Source organism: Colletotrichum aenigma (genome assembly GCF_013390185.1).
Source record: "Colletotrichum aenigma strain Cg56 chromosome Unknown KSG_Cg56_contig02, whole genome shotgun sequence".
NCBI lineage: Eukaryota > Fungi > Ascomycota > Sordariomycetes > Glomerellales > Glomerellaceae > Colletotrichum > Colletotrichum aenigma.
This window is the reverse complement of record NW_023500908.1, coordinates 1,755,780-1,772,210: the sequence shown is the minus strand read 5'-3', so window position 1 is coordinate 1,772,210 and position 16,431 is coordinate 1,755,780. Positions and strand designations below refer to the sequence as shown.

Genomic DNA, 16,431 nt, shown 5'->3' with positions numbered 1-16,431 from the left:
GAATCATGATTGCCGGCTCTCTCGATGGTCCTAGCATGCTCCAGATTAATCAATGGTTTCTTCCTTTTCTGAAGGTCATGAGGCAGCTAGCTGCCTTCACTCATTGATGTTTTCCTCATTACCAGGCCTCCACGCTCCAAGAAGCCTTTAGTCTCACGTTACCCAGAGATCTTAAGAGAATGGAAACAACAGTAAGGTTTCAGAATCCAAGTGACATACACAACCCTACAAACTCACCTCCTCTCACCAAAACCCCATCGCCAGACGTCGACTGCTTACGTCATCCACCCAAAACAGCCCCCAACCCCCAAACAACACATCGCCCACCCCATCCGACGTGGCATCTTATCCATCTCCCATAAGTTTTACAATATCTCTCGTCCGTAAGACTCTCACTGTAACCTCAACTCACCTCACCTCAAAAAATTTTCATGCATTGCGTGGAGCGTGTCTGATGTCCCCTTCAGACCCCTGTCGTTGCAACTCCAAACCCAACCCACACACTAACTTACCCAAGAGGACCCGCCTCCACAGCACGAACCCAACACAGACGCGGGCCGCCCCGACGGTTCGACGTCTTGGTCTAGAACGCCCGATGTTCTTTGGACTCTTGCCCAGACGGATATTCGGCAGGAGCCAAGTTTTGGTGTCACATGGTCGGTGCCTGAACATCGCTTCGCTCCGAAAATAAGGGTATTCGTACCGAGGATCGGCGTTGGTGAAATGTCACTGGGATGCGGAACAATTGAAGCAAGCTCTCAGCTCATAGTCTGATTGTGAAAAGGTGCATTATTCACGGCCGAGGCGGGGAGCACATCGCAGCATTCACAGACGCGACAATCATTTTGAGTTTTAGATTTTTTTCGTCAATTTGAATATCTAGCAATTGCAAGAGAAGAGAGAATATGCCACGCTCAAAACAAAACCTGTTCCATATGTTTCCAGGTTGAATTACAATGAAAAGGAAAATCCGAACCCGTTCCTGTGCCAGTTGCCCTGCTCCTATCGGAGGAAGGCGCTGTATGATGTTCTTTTTTTGATCCCGTGCCGAAAATGCTCGCTAAAACCGATTCCCATCCAGCCTTTGTATGCAACAGTGGGAGAAATGAAGAAAACCGCAACAGACGCGTTAGATAGGTGGCCCTGTCTATACGTTGTGATCTCCATTGGAGGTGACTGTAGCCTCGCTACTTGTCTTCTTTTCCGACTTGGCACCGGCAGCGTTGCTCGCGACCTTTTCGAGGACAACCCTCTTACGGAACTCGAATACGGTGTCGTGCTTGTTGACGATGGCGCTATGGACGCGGTTCTCGGACCGCGTCATCCAGATGGGGTAGGGAGCCATGGAGGCGGGGAAGAGGGGCAGGTTGAGGCCGGACTCCATGAAGGCGTACGGGTCGCTCTTCTCGAATGAAGAGATAATGTCCAGCTCAGAGGCGACCTGTTCGCAGTACAGCTCGAGGGGCAAGTCATTGACGTCCTCGCCGAAGGGGTTCTCGATCTCACGGCCGATGAAGAGGATACCGAGGATAATATACGCGGCGGCGACGGTAGCAGGGATCGTGATCCACTCGAGCTTTCCGACGAGCTGGAAGGGCAGAAGCATGACGTAAACCCAGGTGATCTGGCTGATGGCGATGGTGTAGGCGATGGGCAGAGGGGTGGTCAGAACACGCTCGGTACCGGTCATGATGTCGTTGAGGAGGGAGACGTTGTTGTAGGCAATGGTCTGCTGCATGGGCACCTTAAGCTGACCGTCTTCGACCATCTTGTCTACGAGGCAAGAGATGTAGCTGAGAATCTCAAGAGGAAGGTTACCGAGGGGGCGGGAGGCCTTCTTGATCGTCTTGCGAGGGTTGCTGGCGGCGAAGGAAACGCCGAGGTACTCGCCCGTCTCCTTGAAGAAGTTCTTTTTCTTCTCCTGGACCTTTTCGGGCTCAGCGGCGGTGGCCTCCTGGGCGAAAGTGGACAGGTGCGCAACGAGGTGCTCAAGATCCTCGTAGCCGGTGTAAGGCTCGAAGCGCAGCTTGTGCTTGAGAGCAACGGAGAAGGCGAGGAGCAGGTTCATGCAGCCAATCTTGCGGAGCAGGGACTGTCTGCGGTCAACGTTCTCAGGATCGCCGCCGTGAATCCAGAAAACGCGACCAAGATTCTGGCAGGCGAGGATGAGTTGCGCCCAGTAGCGGCGGCCCTCGGCGTAACGTTCGTAGGCGGTAGAACTGCGGAAAGAGAGACCCATACCGACGACGAAACCCAGAACGGTCAGCAGGACGGAGTCGACAGCCATCGTGGTCTTGAGCATGTGGATGCAGGTAATGCAGGCGGACCACAGACACATCCAGAGTAGGGGGACGATCATCTTGGGCAGAATGCTGCCGTGCATCTGCATGAACAGGGGCCATTTTGAGTGCTTGAGGATGTCGCGAGGACCGGTGAAGTAGTCGTCGAGGTCGATGCTGGTGTTCTTGCGACTGAAAGGGTTCGGGGTCATGGGTCCAGTAGGCGACATGGCTTCGCGCATCTCGGCGGCATCGAAGGTGGGCATGTGCTTGATCTTCATCGACTCGGAGTTGTGACGCTGGTGGTTGGTGTCGGAAGCGGCATTGTGGCCACCACCGCCTCCGCCGCCGCCGCCTGCAGCAGGAGCGCCCATGCCGCCGCCGTCTTCGCCGCCCATTATGTATGGAGTATTTCCTGTGTCGGTAAACGATGTGTTGATTACTGGTACGTCGGTGGGCGAGGTTGGAAACTGGGACATGTCCGTTGGTGTAAGACACAAACGGGGAAAGCGGGATTAATAAGGGAAGGACCTCGATAATGGTGGTCCAGCCTGATCGACTATGGGAGGTCGATAACGAGGAAGGGATTAGCGGTCTCGAAAATGAGCGCGGGAGCTCTGGGCGGGAGTCGAGGGTATATGAAGCGCGTAGCCTGAAGGGGCTAAGGAAATTGAATGGGAGCCGTTGAAGGCTGAGGCAAGGAGGGGTGTTCCTGGCCCGGAAGGATGGGATGGGATGGTGGAATTACGGGATGGAGGATGGTGTGTGGGAGGACAGGCAGGGTCTCGACGATAAAGATGGTGTAGTGGTGTGGTGGAGGTTTGAGGCGTGCAGCAGTGAGTGAGCGGACGGCCGAGCTGAGACTGATGAGACGACGACAACTGAATTGAGTTTGAGCAGCGATAGTGATGTGATAGTAAGGAAACCTGACGGTGAGAGAAAGGGACCAGAAAATGGAAATAAGAAAACGGGAGAGGACGAGCTGGACTCGGAGAGGATGCGAAGAAGAAAAAGGCAGAGGATCACGGTTTTGGACGGGGACTGGGACTGAGACGGGGACAGAAAAAAAAGATACAAAATACATCACCGTCGCGTCCCGTCTTGCTGCTCGTTCCTTCGTACCTCCCTCCAACTTCCGTCGAAGCAGGACCCAAGAGCAGACACGTTGGACATTGGACAGGCGGAAGGTGCTTCTTGCCCGGTTCTTGCCCAGTTCTTGGCTCTTGCCTGCCCAGTGACTGCCCGTACCGCACCGCTCGCGACTCTTCTCCTGCAGGCCACAGCATGTACCCCTTGCCGCCTTTCCCCTTTGGGCGACACCTTCCCGCTGCTGGATCGTCAAACGGCGTGTGCTCACCATGTCTGAGCCAATGAGAAGCCTTTGTTTCCTCGTCTCGTCCGTCTCCAAAAAATGTCAGTTCTAGGGGGGGTAAGAGCGGCCAGCCCCGGGGAAGGAGCCATGCACCGCGACTGCCAGCCCAGGGCCCCAGGCACCGTGGAAAGACCAGAGAGAGCCGCTAGAAAGGGCAAGGGGCGGAGCTGAAACAGGGGCCATGCGACCCCACCTCAATTGGGCCCCTGCTCTTTCTCTCTCCCTTTTTTTTTTTTTTTTTTTGGTTTCTTTTTTTTTTCCTCTGATCATTTTTGGCTCTTACTGGCAACTGCAGCTGGCTGCCTGCTTCCTTCTCACAGCTTCACAGTGCTTGAAGGCAGGTGCTTCCCAAACAGGCCCTTCGTAGCAGCAGCAAAATGCAAGCCAAGGGGTCATTTCTGTCTGACCTCGCAGGCTTGGGTTCAGCACCTCACACAACTGGCCGCGTACACATCACACGTCCATTCACACATCACGCCTCGTTGCATTGCCCAAAGTCCCAACATTCGCCGCTGCCTTGAGCTGTCCCGGGATGCTCTCCAGTGGGAAGGATGCACATCAGAAAATTGAGCGCTGACTTGCAGCCCTTCCTCCACTCGCCAGCATGCTCACACGAGCCAGAAACAGGGCCACCGAACCACCATCGACACGTGGAGGCGCCCAAGTTGATCGCTTGATGCTTGGGTTTCTTTCTTGATTTCGACACCCTTGCCGGCCCTTCCAGATGCAAGCACACGGGGTCCGGCGACGAATGTGCTTCAGCAATGCCTCGCACAAAATAGCACCTCGCCCGATGATTGGAGCCAGCCTGCTAGCATTGACTGGGCCTCCGATTTTCCACTCTGGCCCTGATCGAGATTGATTCGTCCGTCGACTCATGTCTTGGCATCCGTCGTTGCAACTGTCGGCTCTCCCTCAGTCACCGTCACACAGTACAAACATGGCCACTACCGGTTACAACACGCCACAACTTCAAGGGAAACGGCTCTCTTTCAGCGACACCGCAGCCCGTGTGTCCCCTGAATGCTCGACACCACGGTTCAGGTCCAGCTCCAGGTCCAGGTCCAGGTCTAGGTCTAGGTCTAGGTCTAGCACCTGGACACTGTGATCCCTGAAGACTGAGCGGACCCCGACCCCGACGACGCCGACGCCGTCTCTTCTCCCCGTCTGTGAGTCTTCACGTTGCCTTCTCCCCGATGGCCAGCCCGTTCCACGGACAGGGCCCTCGATCGTATTCCACAGCGAACCAGACTGACTGAAGATCTTGCTTCTTCCAGGGCTTCGCACCCGCAAAAAAATGCTACAATGTTCGCAGAAAGGGGCCGCAGTTGAGCGAGGCGACATTGCACTCATTTCGCCCAGACTTGCACAGTCATCACCGACCGGGTCTTGGCCTCGTCCCTGTAATAATCTGATCTCTGCAGCTGGCATCCAATGTCTGACGCTGACGCGCGGGAAGACAACAGCCACCAACAGCAACACTTTGAGACGGAGGACGCAGGTGGCAGCCAGCAATGCGCCTCTTAGGGGTTAGCTTTATGCGGCTGCTAGCCGCGGCGCATCACAGCGCCGGCAATTCTTAAAGTTGGAGAGACTGCAAAACTGCAAAAAACAAACTGCTAGTCGACGCCGACGGCACTGCATCGCCTCGTGGAGTCGATACGCGGCATCGGGACCGCGGTTTGCCTGGGTACGGTTTCATTCGGACAGTCCAGAGTGGCAGAAAGCAATGGCATGGATCGGCCTGTTCGTCTGTACGTTTTGCTTTCCCACATACCGCCCGCGTGCGTTCTTGTTGACGTCTTCCTCAAGCTTGGGTCTCATGATACCGATGACGCGCCTTCGCGGATGTTTCTCCTTGATTCATGGTGGTGCCAAGAATCCACTTCCCCTGCATTTCAGCACCAATTTTGTCCGTCTGAACTCTCGTCGCCTCACGGCGTGACAGCACCCAAGACACAGCGATATTACAAGTACACCGACGATATAGTGTACATTTCACAAAACACGGTGAAGGAGATACTTCGCCTATCAGTCTCTGCGAGAAAAAAAGAACTCATCGCTACTGTCAAGCGAAATATCCCCCAGGCTGACTCGCGACTCGATCTCATTCAATAACCAAGAAAACGATAAATTGATCTTCCCCGAAATCGACATTCATTCCCGCGTCTTTTCACCGGCCGGATCCCCTGGTGGTGGCGAAGCTTCCAAGTCCCTCTTGGCGAAATGGAATCGGCTCCGCTTCGTGGTGGAGACGTCTTGATGGAAGGCGTGGAAGTGTTCCAAATTGGGTCATGGCAGTTCCGTCAAGTGGACCCTTCCCCGACCATTGGCTCACCACTTTTTGCCCACAGTTTCGAACGGTGCACGCCGTGTGTTTGGTTCGATCTTCGCTTGCCCTTGAAGCTCTGGAGACTGGAGCTCCCTTGTTTTTTTTTCACTGCTTCAGGAAGACTCGGTGCCTCAGCCCCAAAGTCCGAAAAAGCTTGAACGTTTTCAATGGGGCCACCGTTTGCTCAGACGCGATCGAAAGAGCACTGGCTTTATTGGGAGCTTCCCAGACCGCCCCAGATGTTGCGTGAGAGGCTTCCACCGTCGCTTCCGTTCTCCTGGGTTCCACAACTCCCCCGTCGGTCTGGCCAGCTGGACGTTGTCCAACCACCGTACTGGCTCTTCAATGCTGTGCTGTGACTTGAGCACCGCACTCGACAGCGAACAATAGTCGCCAAAAGCAGTTTGTCGTATACGCACGCGAGAAATATAACATGCGTTTACAACCTACACATGCCGTCGGCGGCGAGCCACCCCTTCCATACTAGCGCTGACGTCCAATAGGCGTCTGCCTACAGCCTGCAGCACAGCAGGCCATTAGGCGCTCATCCGTGCATTCGCCGCCCAAGCTCTCCACGCCGTCGTCCACTAAAGGATCAGCCCAGCCGGCAACTTCAAGCCGTCTGATGGTGCTGCTTTGTTCCAAAAAACACAGATGGTTGGTTCTAGGCTCTCAACCTCCGCTGCTGGGGCTCATCAGCCTCAATTGTGGCCAGTGGTCGGTTACTTGTCGGTTTTTTTTTTTTTTTTTTTTTTTTTTCCCCTCCCGACGCCGACGCTACGCCATACGAACGGTGAAAGAGCTCTCGGTATGTGGGAAGGTGCCGCAGCACACTATGAAAGGCTGTTGAGTTTGCTCACTAAAGAGCTCAGCCTCTTTTCCCCGTTAGATGCCGTGAAAGAAACACAACACGGCGACGTCATGCTAATAGACTATGAGCCATCCGACAAGATTGCCAATTTCGAGGGTCAACGTCCGCGGTTTCCCTCCGGCAGAGAGAAGTTCTTCCCCGGTCGGTGACGGGAGGCCGTCTGCTGGACCCACCCGTCGGAGCGCGCGCCGCCCGGTTGATTGTGCCGAGGTCTGCTCATGGTTGGCTGTCTGTTTGTCGTCCACGGTGGGTGGCCTCCATGAAGCCGCTGAACGTTCCAGCTTCAATGCGAGTATACTTCCGTGGGTGACTTGGGGCTGGAAGCTCACTCATAGACCACGAGAAGGACCGACGCCCTTACTTGCCCCATGAGAAATCTCTGAACGGCCCAGAGAACTCTGCCAACATGGTCTTCGGAACACGCCGTCATGTTGGCGAAGCTATCCGTATTAGTTCAACAGGAATGGGAGGCCGGTCTATCACGGTGCTGCGAGTGACTGAGACGAGACGACTGATTCCGTCGCGGCGACATCAATCGTAATCCCAAGTAGGGCGCTATGTATGTTGTGAAACACTCACTGAGCAGTCATCGTACGCACGAGAGGGTCGCGCTTCCTTCTTTCTGTCAACGCGATGACAACCAAGGACAGGAAGTGAGCAGAGGCCATGACTTTGACACATGAATCGTGTTCACCATCATGTCTATCTAACACGGCTGATGCCAAACTGATAACAACGACATTTGCATAGCAATGCCTGACGGTAAAAGCCTGCTTTATCGAAACTGGTAGCACTCATAACTTCGACTCAAGACGAAACAGTCATTTCACTCTAATCTCCGCTCCTGAAATATTTAGTAGTAATACAAGATATAAAAATCAACATCACCGACTCTCCGACAGAGACTGCCGACTTTTCGGCGGCGGACTAAGCGGCGTCGGGCACTCCAAGTCAACCTCTTCCTCACTGACCCCAAAATAATACACATCATCATCCGAGTCCCTTTCCGTCAGCGCAACACTCATATGCCTCCCCAGACTCAGATTCCTTCCCAACCCCCTGCCGAACCCGCCCAGGCTCCCGTCGCTTACAATGCTACTCCGCACACTCCTCGTCCGCCGTGGCATGCCGCCACTACTAACCGTTGCCTCGCTCGGCCGCCGCATCCCATTAATCTCCAGCACCGGCATCTCCACCCTGGCCGGCGACGACGGGTCTGTCGTGACGAGCGTCACGGGTATCGTCGGCGTGCGCATCACCGTCGCGAGCACGGGCACCGGCTCGATCTCGTCCACGTCGCCGTTAAGGGTCGAGTTGTCGCTTTGTTTGCGGCTGCGGTGCCAGAAGCTGGAGCGCGGTTTGCGGATGACGACGACGTCGGATTCGCCGCTGATGGAGGAGGAGCCGCGGTCGGCGGTGTTGGCGGTGCTGATGCGCGGGACGCCGGCGCCAGAAGGGGGCGGGAAGGGGTTCATGAAGGACTCGCGGGGGCCGGTGGTGTTGGCGGAGTAGTGCGACGGGCGGGAGAGGGGCCGTAGGGTGGGGATGCAGCAGCAGATTATCGCGACGGAGAGCTCGGCGATGGACCAGACTATTGTAGGAGTTTGGTTGTATGTCTGGTCCATGGAAAGGTAGGATTTGGGGATGGTCGCGATTCGGATGATGGAGATGGCGCAGGTGCTTTTGGGGTTGATGCGTCAGTCCCCTCCTACTTTCATACATGGCAGAATGAGGGGGGGTTCTCACAGGAGGCCGAGCGCGAAGCTGGCAATAAGGGCGAGCTTCTGGGTCCTCGTCATTTGCAGACGACCCAGAAAGGGGATCGGGATGATGAAGATCAGGACATTGGTGATGAGGTGTATCGAGGCGTTGGCCATCCACCAGCTCATGACGTTGATCGGCGTGTCGAAGAAGGTGTATTTGTAGATGAGGTCGAAGCTGACGCCGGCGCAGACCAGGAGCTGGATCCCGAAGAGGGCGAGGAAGCAGATGCCGATGTTGCACAGGAGCTCGACTTTTGAGTACGGGAAGACGCGGCGGTATTGGAAGAGGAAGGCGATTTTGATGGTGACGAAGGCGACCTGGTACACGATGATGACGAAGAGGGATATCTGACTAGGGTTAGATGCTTTCTTGGAGATATTGCTGGACGGGTTTTGTTTGAGGTAAGTACCTTTTGGCCTTTGATCAGGTTGTTGATGGAGTTCATCCATACGTGCTTCCCGAGTCCGAATCTTGTCGCTGATGTTGCGGTATTAGTCGAAATGCCCACGGCAAACGGGAGATTGGTAATAGTCTCTTACCTACGCACAACATGGAGTTGTGCAAAACCACGGCAATCTACGCATTCCACTCGGACGTTAAAAAACCTTCTTCTCCCCATCTTCCAAACCTCATCTCACTTACAAAAGCAGACGCGAGCAGGGTATCGTCCGCCCCCCATTTCCTAATCATGAACGCCCGCACATACACCCGCAACGCGACGAACACAGCCGCAACGACGGTCATGACGATCCCGATCGCGAGGATCACGTCGGCGCGGCTGTCAAGCGAGCCGGGCGGCAGCGTGCCCTCCCACGGTGCCGCTGACGAGGCGTCGTCGGTGCTGTTCGCCTCCATGTCCTTCACCGGCCCCGTGCCGTTCCAGATCAACATTGGCGGCGGCGGCGGCGGCGTGTGAAGTGTCTACCTCCGACGTGCGCAAGGCATTGGGGAGTGGTGGTTCCCGTCGTTCGAGTGACGGGACTCTCCAAGTCGGTTCGCTTTTCCCGCCTTCGTTTTCCTGCGTGGTTTTGTGTTGGCGAGGTTGTGGCCTCGTAGCCGTCGAAGAAAACAATATCAACACACCCGGCAATGAGAAACAGATTGGAAGGGGGGGAAGGAGGAAGAGAAGGGAGAAGGATCCCTTGGCCAGCAGCAAGGAAGGGGGCACGCTCAAAGGGTAATATCAGACCGCAAAGGCAAAGGCAAGGCGTTGGATAGAGTTGGCGCTACAAATGAGCGTCCTGGGTCGCACCGCACGCGTTCGGTAGATGTCTCGCCCGGAGTTGTGCGTCGTGTCTTCCGGATCCGGCGATTTGGTTCAGGACCACCCACCCGCAAATGGGCCGCCGATTCGCCCACCCAATAACACAAGAAGCGAGGGAAGCAAAGCAATCGCCGGCACCCCGTTTTGTAGAACCAAACCCCGAGACAAATCCCTTGGAGGGCGTTCCGCTTCCAACCTAGGCAAGTCGTCAAATTCGGTCTTGGCATTTTGTCTACGCTTTCGCGAGGGACGGAAGACCGGCTGCCCCCTGCCCCACTGCTATCGCCGCATCACAGCGTGTCGTCTCACTTCATTCCCGCAGGCGTTTGGTTTCGACAGAGACAGGCTCTCGAAAAAAGCTTATCATCAGGACATCAGTCGTTCTAGGCTGGGCACACACGCAGAGAAGGACCCCCCAGGAATTCTGGCGTGGAGAACTCCTTTTTTCGAGCTCGGTCGGACGAAGAGGTTGTCAACACCTGACTCGACCGAGAAAGAGGAGTCTAATGGCGGGATCTACTCTTAACATGTCAAGATCCAAATGTGATCGATCTGTCAAACAAGCCACATGACGCAGATGGGGCCGGGGGGATCGCCCGCGCTATTGGGACGATGCTTCTGCGTGTGGCGGCGTGGCGCTTTGCGAGGGATTTGGGGACTGGACTTTGGGCGGCCAGCTGCTCGGGTCGCGAGAGGTTCGCGGATGTGGTTTGCATTACAATAAAACGCAGCAATTGCTCGATTTGGAGATTCCCGGCGGATGGCTGCGGATCCCGACATCTCGGGCCGGGATGGCCAGCATGGACTATATATAGTGATGCTCAAGATCGTCGTTTTCCTTTTTGCTCTTCACTGAGATTATGAGTTGTTCTCGGAAGCAGATTGGAATCCGGGCCGGGACCTCCAAGATTACTGCACATAGTTCTTGTCCATGAGAAAATCAGAGATTAAGCCGAACTCCTTATCTGTATAAATCTGCTCTCTTCACACGAAGTCTAATGAGTGACCAGCCTTTCTGGGAGGGAGGTAAATAGGAATGAGGCTTGAACTATTCAGTCAACCCGCAATCCTGCCTTCTTCACCAGGGGCGACACCTTCGTGCCCTCGGCAATGCTCCTAGCGTACGCCCATGCCTCTTCGGGCGTATCTCGAGATACAATGATGGGGTTGATGATGATCTTGACCTCGCGTCCTTTAGACTTGACAACCTCCCTTATCGTGGCAATATGAGCCGGCAGCGTCTCCAATGCGCTCTCAATATTCGCTGTCCCAGGCGACGTGATGAAGATCAGGTCAGAATACTGCGCCGCAAACTCAATCCCGGCAGGAGACCCCGTGGCGTTGATCAGAATCGGCCTGCCAAACTCCGTCTTGGGCGTGATCCACGCATTCTCCAGCTGCCACGGCGACACCCTGCCCTGGTACGACAAGTTCTCCGTCTCGCCCCACAGACTGTTCACGACGTCAAACAGCTCCCCGGCCATCTGGTAGCGCTTGTCGTGCTCGATGCGCTGGCGCCCAAACATCTCGTGCTCGACCGCGCGGTGGCCCGTCACGACGTTGATGCCCCAGCGGCCCTTGGCGACGTGGTCCAGCGTGGCGCCGTACTTTGCAATGTGCAGCGGGTGCAGCGGGCCGTAGAGCACGTGCATCGTGGAGATGAGCAGGATGGAGCGCGTGACGGCGGCCATGGCGCCGAGGGCGACGAAGGCGTCGAGCGAGGCCTCGCCGTCGTAGCCGCCCTTGGGCAGCCACTGCGTGCGGCTGAAGGCGAGCTCGAAGCCGAGGGCTTCGGCCTTGCGGACCAGGTCGAGGTTGTAGTCGAAGGTCCAGGTGTTGCTGGTTGGGTGGGTTGAGATCTTGATGTCTTGGAGGTTGAGGAAGAGACCGAGGAGGAGGGGCTGGCGGGATGCTTTGGAGAGGGGGGAGGAGGGGAAGTCGAAGGGGCCTTTGAGGGTTGGGCCGCCCTCGCGGACTGATGTTGCGGACATTCTGAGGGGTGTACTAATGTGATGCTTTCGGAAAGTGACTGGTTCTCATGTACTTTGATACAAAGCACGTTCCTACATCGTAAGTTGGGGTGTGAACGATAATACCTATGTTCAGTAAGTCGTGCTAGTTATGTAAGTTGGTGATCACGCATGAGTGAGGAGAGATGTCGAAATCGCAACCTGCATGTAATCGTCCGATCAGCACAGCTTATCGCCGCCGTCGGCTAACTTCGAGCACGCCATCGGTATTCCGACCCGGAGATTTTGGGTGCCCTCTGCTTCATTCTCTCCGAGTCGGCACATGTAGGAAGTCATCATGAGCTGGGGGAAAAGACTCTAATTGTATTGTAAAGTGGCGCTTGTCTAGACACTCAAGTCAGGGAAGCCGGTGGGCTCATAAACACATGAAGAGCTATTCTAAACACCCTCCCAGAAGAAGGTCTTTGGCAGATGGAAACTGGCTCGTTGAATCTCGTCCTTCGGATTTGAGCTGGACGCAACAATTACCACATACTCTCCAGCCTCTGCCAGCCACTTCGACCGCTCTTGCGACCAGTATGAAAGCGAATACTTGTCAAGGACAAGTTCGACAGTCTTTGTCTCGTTCGCAGCCAGATGCACTTTCGTGAAAGCCTTCAGTTCCCGAACGGGACGCTGGAGGGTGCTCTCGGGATCGTGGATGTAGATCTGGACCACCTCGTCACCGTCGTAAGGGCCTTTGTTCGTGACATCCACAGAGATCGTCATCTTGTGTCCCGCTGACGCCTCAAACGTGCTAGGGACCTGAAGCTTAGAGTATTCAAACTTCGAGTACGAGAGGCCATGTCCGAAATAAAAGAGCGGATCGCGGTCGACGACTTCGTAGTACCGGTGGCCGATGAAGACGCCCTCGCCGTAAACGATGTCGTAGTCCGTCTTTGAGAAGTTGAGGTAGGCGGGCGCGTGTTTTACGGACTTCGGGAACGTTTGCGAGAGTCTGCCGGACGGGTTCTCCTTGCCGAAAAGGATGTCTGCGAGCCCGTGGCCGGTTTCCTGTCCACCGAACCACGCGTGGACCAGTGTAGAAGCTTGTGACTCCCATGGCATCTCGATAGGGCAGCCAGATTGCGTGACGATGATCTGAAGTTTGGTTACTCATGTGGTCTGAATGGCATCGGGAGATTTACTCACTGCATTAGTGTTAGCTGCAAGAACGGCCTGGATTAAGTCGTCCACACGGCCAGGCAACCTCAGGTGCTTACGATCAGCACCCTCATACTCAAAGTCGGACGAGAGACCCGTGACGACGATCGGAACATCAACGCTCTCCGCCAGGTCGGCTGCCTCTTTGATGGCAAGGTCCTCGTCGATGATTTCAAAGCCACCCACGCGACCGGCGAGGGTGAGAGCTGTACCGACACCACCAGCCAAGTCCTCGTTCACCTGTATGACCTCGATGTTGATGGATTTACCCTCAGTAAGCGTTGTGTCACAGAACTTCTCCATCGAAAGCCTGTTGAAAAATGGCGTGGGACCAGTTTTGGGTGGCTGTTCCGTCCACAGATCAATGACTTCCTTGCCGTCAAGCCTCACCTTGCCCTTTCCTGATGTGCTGAAGCCAAAGCGGAAGGGGCCGGCGATTTCTGGCGTGTACACGGCGCGGGCCCTGGCGTAGAACTTCTTTGGCAAAGTTGCATGAAAGCTCTCGGGAACGTCAATTAGCTCTTTCTCTGCGGTTGCTGAGAGCAGAACCTCGGCATTGGGGTTCTCATCTGGGTTCTCTCCAAAGACCTCGACTGACCACCCGAAGCCCTCAGCATTCAGGGGTTTGAGGTTTTTCAGAAGGGGGCTGAATCTGAAGGCTAAGGAGGGGTCAGTGGGCAGTCTTTATGCGAAATCGCCAGGTCATGACTTACAATGGCAACCAAGAGCGTACGCAACGTTCTCTTTCCCTGCCTCCTCTATGATGGCGTCGTAGGGCGTGACGGAATAATAAGGCTCGACCTCAGCGCTCCCACCTCCGCTCAAGGCGGGGTTCTTGACGTGATCTCCGATGAGCGCAATCGTTTTCTTTTCTGAGCCTTTGATAGGTAGCACCCCTCGATCGTTCTTCAAAAGCACAATGCTCTCGGAAACCAACTTCCGGATCAAGGCCTGCTGCTCCGGCGTATTTGAAGCAAAGAAGTAGCCTTCAGGTTTCGTATCCATGACCTTGTTGGTGAGATTTAGTACGTTTCTAACGCACTCGTCGAGCGTCGTACGCATCACCTTACGACTGTTGACAGCCAAACTGAGACACTTCCCTCTCCACTGCGTGGGCCCGGGCATCTCCAGATCAAGGCCCGCGTTAATTGCTTCCGAGGTGCTGTAAGTTCCGAACCAGTCACTCATCACCAGGCCCTTGAAGCCCCATTCATCCCTCAAAATCTGCTTCATGAGTAAGGGGTCTTCACTGACATGGATCCCGTTGATTTTGTTGTAGGAGGTCATAAATGTCCAAGGGTCCGAGTCTCGCATGACCAGCTGGAAAGGCATCATGTGGACCTCTCGTAGTGTGCGCTGCGTCATGCAGACGTTGTCCTCAATGGAGTTGTCGGATTGATCGTGGGCAGCGTAGTGCTTCACGCTAGTCGCGACTCCGCGTTCCTGGACGCCATTGATATACGCTGCTCCCAGAATGCCGCTCAAATAAGGGTCTTCCGCGAAGGCTTCGAAGCCACGGCCAAACAGGGGGGATCTTTGGAGACAGATTGTGGGTGCCAGAAGAACGTGGACACCTCGAGCCCTGGCTTCTTCCCCCAAGAGGTTTCCGACTTTGTGAAGCAGCTCTTTGTTGAAGGTGGCTCCCATGCCGGTTGCGGAGGGCAACATGGGACTCGGGTTCTGGAGTCACTTAGCCCAGTTCGAATATTGTGTGTAGCCCACAATCTGTACGCTTCACTTGTAATCACTTTGCTTCGGAGTACTCACCCGATGGAAAGCTCGACGACCGCGAATTCCATGAGGACCGTCCGATGTCTGGATTATGGTAAGACAGTTAATCCCCCGCTCTAGATGATGCCGCAACTCACTATCAAGGCTGGAATTCCGCGATGAGGGAGACCCGTTGTCCTGAATGACCCTTGGCCGGCAAGCAAGTCAATCTTTTCCTCCAGTGTGAGTTGGCTTATCAAGCCTTCCACATCAAGTGGATTGTGGTCGATGGCCATGGCGAATTCGGGGTGCACAAGTACCGGGTAACGCGGGTTTGAACTTGGACTGGTACTGAGAGGTACTCTGATGAATTCGATCGGATCTAACGAAGTTGAAGTACAAGTCCAGCGTCCTAGCCGACTTCTTGAATCAGAGAGTTTCTTTCAATGGATCACAGGATCTAAGAATCTGAATCTCATCTGACGCCTCCGGTACCATGGTACTCTCCTGATCCGGAGTTGCGTCGGAAAATGAGACGGAATTGCGGGAGTCGGGGGTCATGCGTCAGCAAAAAGGCGCCGCAGTTTGCTCCAAGACAGTGCCTCTCGGGTATTTAGGCTAAACTCGCAACCTCCGGAACCCTGTCGGAGCACTGTCGGAGCCCACGGGGCTCCACAAATACGCCGGCCGAAGTGTACCCGGGCGCCGTGACTGGCTCAACACGGCGAATGCCAATGCCGCTGACTCCATTGGAGTAAACCCCCTGTCAGCGGACTCTCCGCCAACATTGGGGTTTGCACGGAAATATGAAGTCCCGTCTGGATGTATGCCAAGAAAGCTTTGAGATGGGGTAAACTTCGGCGATAGAATGAAAGGTTGTAAACACCGAGACTCTAATACGTCGCTGACGCCCTTCGACGATCTCATACCGTGACAGATAATGCCATGAAGGTTCGCCATAGACGTTGCTAAAGTCCCGGACTAAATCGAGCTCTGTCTGCAATTGAGATAGGTCTGCGCCATCGCTATTGGCCCTACCAGATTAATCTCGATGTCAATCTCGGTTGGCTTCTATCGACCTGATGGCTGCCGAAAGAGTCACATTCCATCGGAGCCAGGCTTGATTTAATCATTCCGCATTAGGGATCATCGGCAAGGGGAAAACTGATGTCAAGCCGGTAGAAGTTCACTCGTAGGGTTGATAGCTTTCCGCTTTTGGCCAGGATGCCGGATTTTGGCTATTGAATGCCAGACCAAACAGCCGGCTCAATATGTACTCCCGAGGCACCTCAAAATAATATGTCAGGAGCATTTTTCAACGTTTTTGTAACCATATAATTCTCACATTTAGATCATTTAGTCCGTCAATATTTGGCGAGACAGCTATCGTATGCTGTAAATATTCTACTAACTAAAGGTTTCCGGGGTCCATCACTTTTATCAAAGCTGACAAGATCACCAGGAGATTTGTTAGATGCGACGTAGTCATCTTTGTGCTTACCTATGCTTGCCATTACTTTTGAGCTATCGAGATATATATCAGGCTACTGTGCTAATTCCAAGAGGGTGGTTTACGCACTGTACACGTCAGCTGAAAGATGACATATTCCGTTCAACAGCTCTGTCTTGTTTGCTCTAGTTTCTGCTTACTGCATAGAATGCCTCA

At 54.7% G+C, this 16,431-nt stretch overlaps 4 protein-coding genes across 4 annotated transcripts; all 4 read right to left on the bottom strand.

The window, feature by feature from the left end:
- Window positions 1-1,147: 1,147 nt before the first annotated feature.
- On the bottom strand, window positions 1,148-2,677 carry CGCA056_v002498 (UPF0187 protein; the record flags this gene model as incomplete). Its single annotated transcript, XM_037317756.1, has 1 exon — window positions 1,148-2,677. One exon carries the CDS (start codon window positions 2,675-2,677, stop codon window positions 1,148-1,150), a length of 1,530 nt encoding a protein of 509 aa, XP_037182699.1.
- A 5,061-nt stretch (window positions 2,678-7,738) lies between these two features.
- On the bottom strand, window positions 7,739-9,509 carry CGCA056_v002497 (uncharacterized protein; the record flags this gene model as incomplete). The annotated part of the gene is made up of 5 exons (XM_037317755.1): window positions 7,739-8,534; window positions 8,601-8,965; window positions 9,028-9,095; window positions 9,158-9,194; window positions 9,261-9,509. The coding sequence occupies 5 exons, from the start codon at window positions 9,507-9,509 to the stop codon at window positions 7,739-7,741; spliced, it is 1,515 nt and encodes a 504-aa protein (XP_037182702.1).
- Window positions 9,510-10,934: 1,425 nt separating this feature from the next.
- On the bottom strand, window positions 10,935-11,873 carry sfnG-0 (FMNH(2)-dependent dimethylsulfone monooxygenase; the record flags this gene model as incomplete). Its single annotated transcript, XM_037317754.1, has 1 exon — window positions 10,935-11,873. One exon carries the CDS (start codon window positions 11,871-11,873, stop codon window positions 10,935-10,937), a length of 939 nt encoding a protein of 312 aa, XP_037182701.1.
- A 417-nt stretch (window positions 11,874-12,290) lies between these two features.
- On the bottom strand, window positions 12,291-15,061 carry bglI-2 (putative beta-glucosidase I; the record flags this gene model as incomplete). The annotated part of the gene is made up of 5 exons (XM_037317753.1): window positions 12,291-12,992; window positions 13,044-13,714; window positions 13,769-14,735; window positions 14,823-14,870; window positions 14,924-15,061. 5 exons carry the CDS (start codon window positions 15,059-15,061, stop codon window positions 12,291-12,293), a joined length of 2,526 nt encoding a protein of 841 aa, XP_037182704.1.
- Window positions 15,062-16,431: the final 1,370 nt, after the last annotated feature.